The sequence below is a fragment of the Harmonia axyridis genome, chromosome 7 (assembly GCF_914767665.1).
Source record: "Harmonia axyridis chromosome 7, icHarAxyr1.1, whole genome shotgun sequence".
NCBI lineage: Eukaryota > Metazoa > Arthropoda > Insecta > Coleoptera > Coccinellidae > Harmonia > Harmonia axyridis.
The window spans coordinates 19,886,708-19,898,997 of NC_059507.1; the positions used below are offsets into that span (position 1 = coordinate 19,886,708).

At 32.0% G+C, this 12,290-nt stretch overlaps 2 protein-coding genes and 1 long non-coding RNA gene across 3 annotated transcripts in view; 2 read left to right on the forward strand and 1 right to left on the reverse strand.

The window, feature by feature from the left end:
• The window catches only part of LOC123684980 (carbonic anhydrase-related protein 10), a 348,197-nt gene that overhangs the window by 148,190 nt on the left and 187,717 nt on the right, over nt 1-12,290 (forward strand). The gene's annotated exons all lie outside the window — the stretch shown is intronic.
• Nucleotides 1,104-8,318, reverse strand: LOC123684979 (facilitated trehalose transporter Tret1-like). Its single transcript, XM_045624523.1, has 2 exons — nt 8,120-8,318; nt 1,104-2,579 (listed from the first exon to the last, which is right to left on the reverse strand). Exons 1-2 carry the CDS (start codon nt 8,181-8,183, stop codon nt 1,273-1,275), a joined length of 1,371 nt encoding a protein of 456 aa, XP_045480479.1. The 5' UTR covers nt 8,184-8,318; the 3' UTR covers nt 1,104-1,272.
• LOC123684981 lies at nt 3,840-5,129 on the forward strand. The gene is made up of 2 exons (XR_006748222.1): nt 3,840-3,977; nt 4,823-5,129. It is a non-coding gene; the product is annotated as an uncharacterized LOC123684981 (long non-coding RNA).

Here is a 12,290-nt window from a genome sequence, read left to right on the forward strand (position 1 = left end):
AAGTCAAAATAAAATGGTTTCCAGCAAAAATATATTCTGATTTGGTTTGAATATACAAACATATCTCACATAGTATTCCACAAAATCAAACGCTTATACAGTGTGGCCCACATAAAACAAGAACAGCCGAATATTTCCTTAAATATGAGACAGATCAATATCCGGCTGGACAGTATATGGTCCACCCTGAATAAGGTTGATTAGTTTCATTTGCTTTTGAAATCACTCATGAGATAATAATTTCAACCTTCCCTGAAATTTCAATGATTAATCTGTTAGTGGTCTTTTAATTTGAAATCTTCAACAAAATTCTCAGAAATGAATTTTTGATAAAATTGTATCTATATTATAGAAAATTAATGAGTCTTCTTGATAAAGGATATTTAATATAAATCAAATAATTTGACAACTTTGTGTCTAATCCTTCACAATAATATATCTGTATGATATATTCAGTTTATTTTTGTCTTGAAATATATTCCAATTCTAAAAATCACAAATTTAATAATCAACCAAAAGAAAATTCAAAATGACTGAAACTGACAAATTGAGCAAACGGTTAATAAATTGAACAACCAAATTAACATAAAGACAGACGTATGTTAAACGTACGCTCAATTTGTACAGTTTTAGTCATTTTGAATTTTCTTTTGGTTGATTATTAAATTTGTCATTTTTAGAATTGGAATATATTCCAAGACAAAAATAAACTAAATATATCATACAGATATATTATTGTGAAGGATTAGACACAAAGTTGTCAAATTATTTGATTTATATTGTATCTATAATTATTAATGCTCTACTGAGATCAATTAGGATATTTGTTCATTAAATTATGATCATAAGATATTACCATTGTTAAGAATGAAGTGGTTGATATAGGGGGTTTCTTGTTTCGTCCTTATTATTGAAATAATTTTAACTGTTTCTCAAACATAAGTAGGAACTTCTTACAACTTTGGGCATATGCCAATCCCAAGTTTTCAAAAACCCACGGTGTATAGCTTCAGCAGAATGACTTCATGATATTCTCCCAGAAAAATATATCGGTGGCTTTGATAATTTGAATTGTGGAACTTGGTTACAAATAATAATAATAATTGTCGTCATATTTTTATTTACAAACTCAAATAGAAAATTAATAAAATATCACTCAGATACAAAGCTCAGAACTCACAACCAGATCACATCTGTACAAATATCAAATTGTCCATAAATTAATTATCTTATTAAAAACTAAAAATCAAGGATCAGATCATGCTTCCAATGTTACCTCTTCAAAATCATCTGTATTTCTTCCAGCGTCTTTCCTTTGGTTTCAGGTACATAAGTTATTATCAGAACAGTCGATACTATACAGTAAATACCAAAAAAGTAAAATGATACGTGCATTCCGAAAGAACCAGATAACCACTGATAAACATAGATGGATATTGAGGAGGACACTACGTATACCAAGTCGGACACAGCCAATCCCCAACCTTTGACTCTAGCGGGGAATAGTTCAGCTGTAGTGACTATAGGCACAATACCCAAACCAAGTTTGAATGTAAGAGCATAGAACATAACCGATATCATGGGTATCCAGCTGAACCTAGTCAGGTTCATTTGAAGATGCTGCAGATGGAAATATACAGCAATAGTAAACAAGCTTACGCTTGTTAGCATACCCGAAATCAGCAAGAGTATTTTCCTACCAACTCTGTCCACAGTGAAGGTTGCCGCACTTGCTGCTATCAACATTAACGAAGCAAAAATTATCCCAGCCGTCGTAGAACTGAGCAAGTCAGAACCTGCATGATTCAGAATTTCGTGGAGATTCATTATAAGGACCGTTATACCCACAAAATGTTGAGTGTTGTTCAGTAGCATGACTATAACGCAAGCTCTCCTATTGCTTTTGACCAAGAAGAGGTCAAGGGGTCTTCCTTTCTCAGTTTTCTGTCTCTCCACTGCCATCTTGATCTCCTCCAGTTCTTTGGTTACGTCGTCGTCAACTCTAAGTCTTTCCAAGGCTCGTTTCGCCTGTTTTTCCTTGTTTACATAGAGTAAATAATAGGGAGATTCAGGCATGAAAGGGAATACAATGAATTGGGATAGAAGGAGAGATCCACCAACTATTGCTGTAGTTTGAATGGATACCAAAGTTCCTATCGAATACATCACGACAATACCAAACAGCATCATGAGATAAATTATGCCAGCTAGAAAACCTCGTATTTTTTGATGAGCTATTTCGGAAATGTACATAGGTGACGCGTTGAAGGCTATGTCTGCTGTAATTCCTAAGAGAAATCTTCCAATGAAAAGATGATTGACACTTGTTCCGGCTCCAATGAGCATCCAACCGCACAGACCAACTACTGAAGAGGTGAGTACTGTTTTCTTCCTTCCAATGTAGTCAACTAGGTAAATCGAAAATGGTAGCCCTGCAATTCCACCAAGCATATAAATGGATTCCAACCAAACGCCATCGCTTGCTGTGATTAGTACTGGTGAATCGGGAGACACTAAGATTGGAATTGATGGGGATGTCCAACCATATTGCATACCGTCGGCCAAAGCGTTAATGGTTCCTGTCGGACAAAAGAAAACGTTAATTTTTTTTTAAGATTTTAGAGAAATTCGAGTAAAGCAGTCAATTCTTCAAATAATCGATTCAAATGAATTTAATCTAATATCTAATCAATTGCAATTTTGGAAGTATGGTTCAAAAATTATATCAATCAATAAGTGGTCGACTATATAATTTCATCAAGATAAATACATTGCAGGAACTTTCAAGTGGAAAACCTAGAAATTCAGGTAATTTATGGTAAGTGTATATCACGTATGCCACAGTTGAATTTGGCAAATGTCAAAATCCAACTGAATATTTCGTAAATATGACCGTATAAAATTTGAGTTTCCTGATAATTACAGAACTTTCGAGTCAACTAAGATGAAGTTTGTCATTCAGATGCAAAATAATAATTTCAAGCTTTGTGTGAAATGGCATATTGATCGCGTAGCTAGAACTATAAAATTATAAAAGTTTAGTGAGTCTACTTGAGGAAGGTTATTCAATATAAATATCAAAAAATTGGCAACTTTGCGTCCATTCTCTTCACAATAAAATTGGAATTGTAAGACAAGACAAAAATTAACCAAATATATCATAAAGATATATTATAGTGAAGGGAATGGACACAAATTTGTCAATTTTTCGATATTTATACAATACTATAAAATATTCAAAACAAAGAATATCTCCACAAAAATTGATAATACAGTTATTTTCCTAACAAGAGCGGAAATTGGTACTTTCCACAAGAGTTAGGAACAACATTTTTTTACAAGCGCTTGAAATTAAGTGAAAAGATTTGATTAATTATTCAGATACACATGAATGACAGAGGTAATTCTGCAAGTCGTTACCACAGTTATCTCATCCTTGACGTAAATCGGGCGTTCGGTGAATAGACACATGACAGAATTTGTTATTGTTTACCTAATATTTGCGAGTGGAAAAATTCGCTGCTAAATAGCAGGGGTTTTTCCTAGACTGTGTGAGAAAGAGACTCTTTGTGACTTAAAATGCGCGTGGAAAAGGGTTGAAAGCGCACGCTTGTAGAAAAAATAGTTTTCTTATTTAATATGGTCTCAATGACCACAAAGTTTATTATTTGTTTTGTCATTTTTCATTCTCTTGTCATTGTGGATGGATTTGAAAATTGATTTTCTTCACATCTCAACAGTTCTATGGAATATCATCACTTCAAATTCTGTAATTCTGTTTGCAAACCATTAATTCCAAAATGAAGTTCATCACTGACAAAAGTTTTCAATGAAATTGGTCATCATTTTTTTGTCCGAGAGCTAATCAGAAAATGTAGGTTTATGGTGCCTTCAGTTCTGAATTTTGTAAGGATGTAAAACCGATAATTTTCCATGTGGTTTTTTGATGAGAAACACTCAAATATTGTAAACGACATGTAAGCAATGAATTTGAAATTTTTTCTTACATTTGTTAATGGCAAATCAAATCAATATTGTCTGCTTGCATCCATTTGTCGTACTGGTACTCTTGTATCGTGTAAAAAAATTCATTCTGAATTATTAATTCTTCTTAAATTATCTTTCACCCAAAAGTCAAAAACTTCTGCTTACGAAATATCACTTTTTTTTTCATATTGTTGATGTAGTGGAAATTTGAACTTCAAATAGATGGTTCGTTATTGCAACACATGGTTATGATATCTGTTTAGATTCAAATCTGCGAGATTCAGTGCCTATATAAGTTGAGTATCTTGAAAAAACCTCAAAATATCCGACAATATAACTAAATTCAATCAATTCTTGGTCAGTATTCTCTTTTATGAAATGATGCATGGTTCTGCGAAAATATATTTGAATTTTGTATGCGTTTGTCAACATTGATGTTGAGTTAGGGGTACAAGAGAGGGTAATTTCTGCGTTGAAAAAATTTTAGCTATACTTGTAAAAATGAAATGAATTAATATTCCACTTTTTTTGTATTTATTTGGCCAGTAACCTCTATTGACGTCAATCGCTTTTGAGGAATAATTAGGTTTACTTCCTGCAAAATATGTATTAAACATGAATATTCATCAATCATAACGATTATCCTTTTTATATTATCAATCTAGCAAGTTTGATTTTTATGAATTCTAATTTTTAGAAACCTATTCTCGGAAGAATTTGAAGGACAAGCATCCAAAACCTCAATTAATACCTAATTCTAATTTGATACAGTTGAATATTTCTTGTGATTCACAGTTGAAAAGTTGCCATATATTTATCGTTAGTATTTTTTCAGCTCTCACTCGAAGAATTATCTTCAGAACTCTAAAACTTTCATTGACCATCAGCATAAAAGAGCAATGATAAACGTATCGAAGAAAATATTGAAGCAATCTGCAACTTATTTTATAGTTCAGATATCAACGCTGCCAAGGTAAACAAATAAGTACGGTAATACTCCAATTATTTATATCTACAGATAACAACACCGACAAAAAATTATATTTATTTCAATTGTTCACTCTATTGATCCAACCATATGACGAAAATTGAAGATTTGAAGGACGCAGAGACATTCTTGATATTTTAGTGGTATTTTCCAGACAAGAATAATCTATTGTCATCATGTATGATAAATGTTCGTAAAAATATCAATGCAGTTTTCCAAATATTTTGTCAGACAATGGAACTGATTACCGCTCGTTTTAAGAATTCATTTCCAATAAGAACTATACGTAGATTTGTTCATTGGTTTACAAGTACATTTCGAAAAATCTCATTGAATACATTTGAATCAAATTATATAGGTAACCAAGATAATCTCACAGCAGCACCTTATTACCATAATAAATTATGTTCTTATCTACTTTTAATTTTATTAATTGAAAACACACGTGTCGATTTGACTTTTACTTTGAAGACACTGAAAATCATTGAATTTGATTGATCATCAGTTATTAATTCACAAATGGATTTATCATTACATAATGAATTATCAACAGGAATATGTTATTGTATAATATTTGGGAAATTCTTCTATCTGAAAGAATTCTAATTTGAACTGGTTATAATGACAACACTGTGTATTTTATTCTGATATTTCTTGTGTCCTTTGTATTCAGTAGATTAGGACATTCCATCATAAGAAAATAAGCCTTTGAATAATGTCTTGAAATTATTGAAATGTATTATCAAAATCAGTGCTCATTCATATAATAATAATTATTTGTTTTTATTGCCAACAGGTTATAACCCAATTACAGGAAAAACATTTGAAATTGAGGTAAATTTAAAAATAATTCGTGGATAATAATCAGTTGATAAACACACTTTTCTTCGTATTGTAGACAAATTTGAATGTGGTACCAAGTACGACTTAGTACTTTTGCAGTTTTGCATCATATCAAAGAAATTAACCTTAAAATTTATTACCAATACGACGAAGAGGGAGTCAATGAACTGAATAATGTCGTTTATGAATTGTTCTTAAGTTTATCTTGGTATGCATAACTGTGCCCTGCTCTTGACAAAACAAAAAACGTTGTTGAAGCATGTATCTTTCCATGAATGATTTGAATGATTTTGGCATAACCTGCTAAACACATATTAACAAAAAACAAATAAATAAAAAGATACATTGAAACCTTTTCAAATTGTATCATTCCTATTGGAAAATACTTGGTAAATATGATAATTATAGTAATAATACTATAGTTTATTTCTGTGGAGAAACATCTACAGCCTCAAGGTGTATATGAAGAACTTATCTCTAGTTTAGGTGAATCAATAAACTCTGTCAATCAATTTCGAAAATCAATTGATCAACCTAAAAGAAGGTAAGGAATTGAAGACAATTTAAAGATAGATGCTCATATGAGTAGACTGAGTAGCACAAGGATATATACCTATATCTTAATTATTTTAATGAATTAATTCTTTGAAAAGTATAGAAGGCTCATTAATAATATTGAATATACCCTTAAGTCATTATTCAGACATTTAAAATGTTGAGAAATGGTTAATTTCATAACATATTGGTACTCATCCCTACAAATATCTGATGCAGTTGAAGTGTTGATCAAAACTAAATGAATGCAAATCAATATGCCAGGTGTTATTTAACTACGATTCAAAATAAATTGTATACAAAAGCCCAATATTTTTTTTATTTCGAAGAAAACGAAAGTCAATAATATGACAATAACAATAATATGAAGTATTAATTGAAAAATAAATCAAATAAACAACGATATCGTTTATAACGAAAACGACAATACAAAAAGAAAAAGAAGTACAATTTCCAAGTGTGTAATATCATACGATATTATATTATACGAATAACGAAAAGTTTGAGCTCATATAGCCTTTATTCAACTATACAGGGTAATTTACCGCGATGGCCTATTAGACGTTTATAGAAAACTAATCATAATTTTGTGCTGAAAATTTGTATGTTGGTGTTTGCGATATTGATCTTTATCTCTAAAATATTTTCAGATCTCTACAACTTCCGATTATTCCGGAAAAAACTACTTCTTTCTTAGTTCAAATAGCACACCCAGTATATTATTGCATCATTAGATATCTCATTCGATGAAAATTTCATCAAAATGTCTGTGTCTGAGACACCAAATTTTAGTTTATTTATGTTTTCCAGAAGTGACAGACTGGTCCACTCTGTTAGAAATTGCTATTTTGCCTTATTTCAAGTTCCACCTAGATAACCCTTAAAATTTCAAGTGTAGAGTATACTCAAGTACCTAACCGCCCTCTTTTGTAAATAGATTTGACTGAAAGAATGAAAAATATAGGTTGTAATTCCAAAATTTAGAATTTTGTTGAATTTGAGTTGTTCAAGTTCATAATTTTTTCATGAAAAACCTGTACATTTTCAGTCCAAACCACAAACAGTCTTATAATACTACATTAGGCAGGATCGAAAATTGAAAAGATTTTTTCAAGAAAAAGTTTTTCTGCAGAAAGATTCGAAAAAATGTGTCGCCACTTTTTTTTCATGAGAATCCCATTAGTGTACGAAAAGTTGAGTTATTGCATATTGCTGAAACTGTCATCAAGTAAGCTAACTAACAATGCAATAATATACTGGGTGTGCCACTTGAAATAAGAAAGTAGAACTTAGTCTGTTTTTAGCATAACCATAATATAATATATATAATATAAGCTGTAGAGGTCTGAAAATATTTAAGTGAAAAAGATCATTGTCCCAAACCCCAATGCAAATTTGCAGCACAAAATTATGGTTAGTTTTTCATATACGTCTAATAAGCCTTCTTAAGCGTTGAATCACCCTCTATTTATATAATTTTTCCATATGTTCATCGTGTCATTCTCAAATTTTTCCATTCTTCCATTCAGTATCTGATTTACAAAAATTGATTGATAAAACTGTAATGCTATTAAAACCAGATTAGGTGTTTCCAAAACTTCATGGGTAAAAATGTTTTGGAAACACCTAATCTGGTATTAATAGAATTACAGTTTTATCTATCAATCATAATACAGATAAACATTTTATCGAAAACAATTAAATCAATAGCCATTGATCAAGCATTGACCTCAAATCTATTTTTACCTGCTAAAACCGCTAGTAGTTGAGGGCTACTGCCCTCAAACATTTTGAAAATAGGTTTGATCATTTTCGACACTGTGTCTTCACTTCAAATATTTCGACAACCTTCAAAGAACCACATAACAATTTCAACTTATATCACAAACCTCGATTGTTAACTTTGATTGTACCCAGAGCACATTCTTATTTTCTAATATATTCGAAAACCTACTGTGACAGGTAGTTTATCAACGTTTTGATAAGATTACTCTTGTTTGCTCTTAATCAAAAAGGTGCCAGCTCCCAGTGTAAATTGTTAAAGAGATCAAACAATGAGAAATACTCATTGAATCTTCGCCAAACATTGCATCATTGCGTTATTGCTAAAAATTTTCCAAAAAGAGAAAAAAATTTATTACAATATATCAACATGTTAAATGCCTTAAAACATATGTAGGTAGTGGAAATGCGAAAAAATATCAAAGAATTTACAATAAAAAAATTACAAATCAAGTTACAGATTAATTAGGAATGTTCCATTTTTATTCTGTTTCTGGGAACAACAGATTCGAATCCATTATTAGATTACATGTGTTAATCAATGTTTATTTTAGTTGTTTCTACATTCTCCCTAACAATTTGCTGAAAACATACTCATTTTGAACGGTAAATATTTGGTACATGTTTTCTCGATGGTATGGAGATTATTCAGGACTTAATAACGATTTGAACAGAGTGAAAGCTTCCAAATCTGTTGAAACTGCATTCACGCATCATTCAGATTTGTTTGTTGTTGTTTTTATGGACATCCCGAATTATCCATTTAAAACTTTTCAAAATTCACAATGTTGAATGCCTACTAAATTATTGAACTGTATCGGCCGTTACTAATTGATAGTTGATGATGAGTAGTAAGTTTTATTTTATACTTTCTATGTACACTAAAAATTGAATATTAAAAATATGAGGGTTACACTGTGCAGCCGTGCAGTTTCGAACTTATTTCAAACACATCTTCGGACACAATATCATTCGAATGTAGAATTGATATGAATTCAGGTACAAACAATTTTATAATAAAGCTGTTCAATTTTGAAACTATTCCTTAGATGATTAATTTCGTTAAATTCAAAATAGTTGAGTCCCTATTGAATGCACATGAAGATCTAATGTTTATGTTGTTAATTATGGGGAAAGGGTGATCATTGTCATTCTATGCAAAGGTGGAAAAATTCTTATTTCTGATAAATTCCATTCGATGTCCTTAAAACTAGTTTTGAATGAACGTTCTGACTGTTTCATCTATTTTAACCAGTTAAAGTTAATTCACAAACTCCTAATTTACTTGTGTTAGGAGTTGAATATTTCGCATTGAATAATAAGGATGATATTTTATATATTGTAGATACGACAAAGAAATTTTGATTTTGATTTTATGAAATGTTTGATTTATAGCTACTTGTGATATGATTCACTAAATTCTCTATAGTTGTAGATTTAAACCTATTGTTTTCAGGTATTGTTTTTATTGTTTCCATTTGATTTTCGCTGTTTACTTAGTACAATGGTAAGGTGAAGTCCTGTAAAACATTAATCGAAATTTTGCAGTTTTCTGTGTTTTTTCGCAACACATTGATTTCAATTTGTTTCGGAAAGAGGAAAAAAAACCACTTACTTTCTTCGACCTTCCAATATTACACTCGAACCAAAAATTTAATTTATGTGTTTAGAGAACCCACATCAACTGATATGTGCCTTCATTAGATTCAAACTACCCATATTCACATAAAATTTTATCACGATGTCATTTATTTTCTGACTTTGAGCCGATAATGGTTTGAAATGGTTAGCTCACTAATGACGAATCCGTTCATAAATTCGGTTTTTTTTTTGTCTGTGCGACAGTAAACTGAATAATTTTCTCCATTGATAAACCACTGTGTTCGAGATCCAAATTTTTGTGATCAGTGAAGTGAAGCTTTACGTTTGGGTACCACAGTTCGAAAATTTCAGAAATCGTGGCGAATTTACAGAGGTAGTTCTCTTTTCGGGAAACGAGTGCACTTAAAAATTTTCTTCGAATGCATTTTTAGGAATCGATTTAAAAAGAAACCTTTAAGCGGCGAATTAAATTGTATGTCTTTTATCGAATGGAAATAGTTGCCCACAAATTGAAGTGAAAAGAAAAAAGTCTACCAGAATCAATATGACAATTCAGGAGTTGAATAATAATGTGTTGAGTTTTTAGCAAGAAATGATTATTTCGACTTTACTGTTTTGTCAGAATATAACTTGTTAACGTGTAAATTTTTCATCGTGTTCTTACGGTGATATAAGGCAAATTGACAAATGGTGTATCAAGAAGACCTACCTTCAAAAGAAATATCACAAAATAATGAGTGATTACCAAGCGTTTTATCATTCAATCAAATCCACTCGAATATGAGAATCCCCTTGAAATAAAAATGTCTAAAATTTCTTTGATTTCCCCCTTCAGTTCACAGAAAGCAACAACAGGATTCTGCAATGCAGTGAATTCATTCTTGGCCTCGTCTCTAACAGATGATGTGTCCACGGAGAAAACTCCATAAAACAAAACATGTCACGTAGGGACACAGCTATACTGGACTTGCTCTATTTGATGTACACTTCGGAACATTTGATAACGTTTATCCCAGGGGTTCGTTGAATTTTTCTGGAACGATACGTATAAATCTTTGAAGTGAAATAAATGCCATACTGCATCACGAATTTCGGTTTGAATACGAAACACGATCGGTGAAAACGGAATTTGAACTCTCTGGGCTCATTCATATTTCGGTTTGGTAGATCAAATTACAATATTTGTCTGAAACGTAAATTCAAATTTAGGAAATCATGACTGTTTCTATCAAGGGACATAATTTAGTTTGACTAGGATTCTCAAGTATTGGCTCGAAGGTGCGCCCTCTCTCTGAGGATTCCAGTATTTCATCTCGAGATCAGTTTGGCTCATAGTGCGTTCTGACAAATAGGTACACTTTCTATTGGTGACTGGAATCTAGTGAAGTTGGTTTATATTCCCAGCGGTGCCTAATAAGTGAATGACGTGAAGTCCATAATGCCATCTCTCGGACATGCACAGAATCACTACAGAAAATTCTACCACCATTCAAAAGTGATTATTTCCGCAAGTGCCGATTGAGTAACATATCCAGGTAATAATTGAGAGTGGAATTCTCTACTTCATCTAAGACTAATTTAATCATTCAAGACTTCTAATGAACAACTGTATTTGTTATTAGTGTTCAAATTAGTAATTGTACTATTGACTACTGATGACTGATACTTTAATGATTCGTTCTCGAGCCAAGTTTGAAGGTGTTCTCTCTCAAGGCATTGGGGACTCACATCCAGAGATCACTGATGGAATCCTCAGTTTGGCACTCACTGCTATCTCCATAGCGAAGCTTAGTGACTCCGCCGTAGCAAGTATGGGTTTATATCCCAAGCGGTTCCGATTTCGAGAGAGATGCGCAGCCCATGATACCATCTCTCAGGCACAGAGTCACGAAAGTACTATACCAACTGCATCTCTTCTTCCAGTTTCAACATTTTAAAGAACTCCTGCATCTGGTTTGGCTTCAAGGAAGTTACATCCCCACCATTACAAGTTTCTCGCATTTTAGGTTGACTTGCAATGGCGAAGCATTCTGTGTACTGATTATCAGGAGTCTATTCTTCCTCCTCCTCACAGGATCTACTCTCGTTAGTTTCTGATAACCCTATCCTCATTAGGTCCTTTCTGATGCGGCATTGTCCTGTAAGAAAGGCAGAAGGTACTGAGCGCTAAGATACTTTTTAGATCTTGTAGTATTGAAGTTCCGAAAGATGTCTTTGTAGTAATCCATACCTGAAATATTCCGCTATAGTATTTCTCTTTCGATTACCTCCTCTTTTTATAGTTGCATTTCCATATAGGTACCACAAAAAGGCTCGGGTCAATAAAAAAAAATTGGTCATCCCTTCCTGGCATTCATATTGGCAATAGTCTTTTCGTTTAATTTCTGTCTGTGTGTCGCGAAAGAGATTGTATTTCAACATCAAAAATGTTTGAAAAGAACATTCCCTAAAAATAATTCTTCTTCAGATTATGCTTTTCGTCCATGAGTACGTAGGTTTTGTTGTAAATGAATTCTGATATTTCTGCTATCAA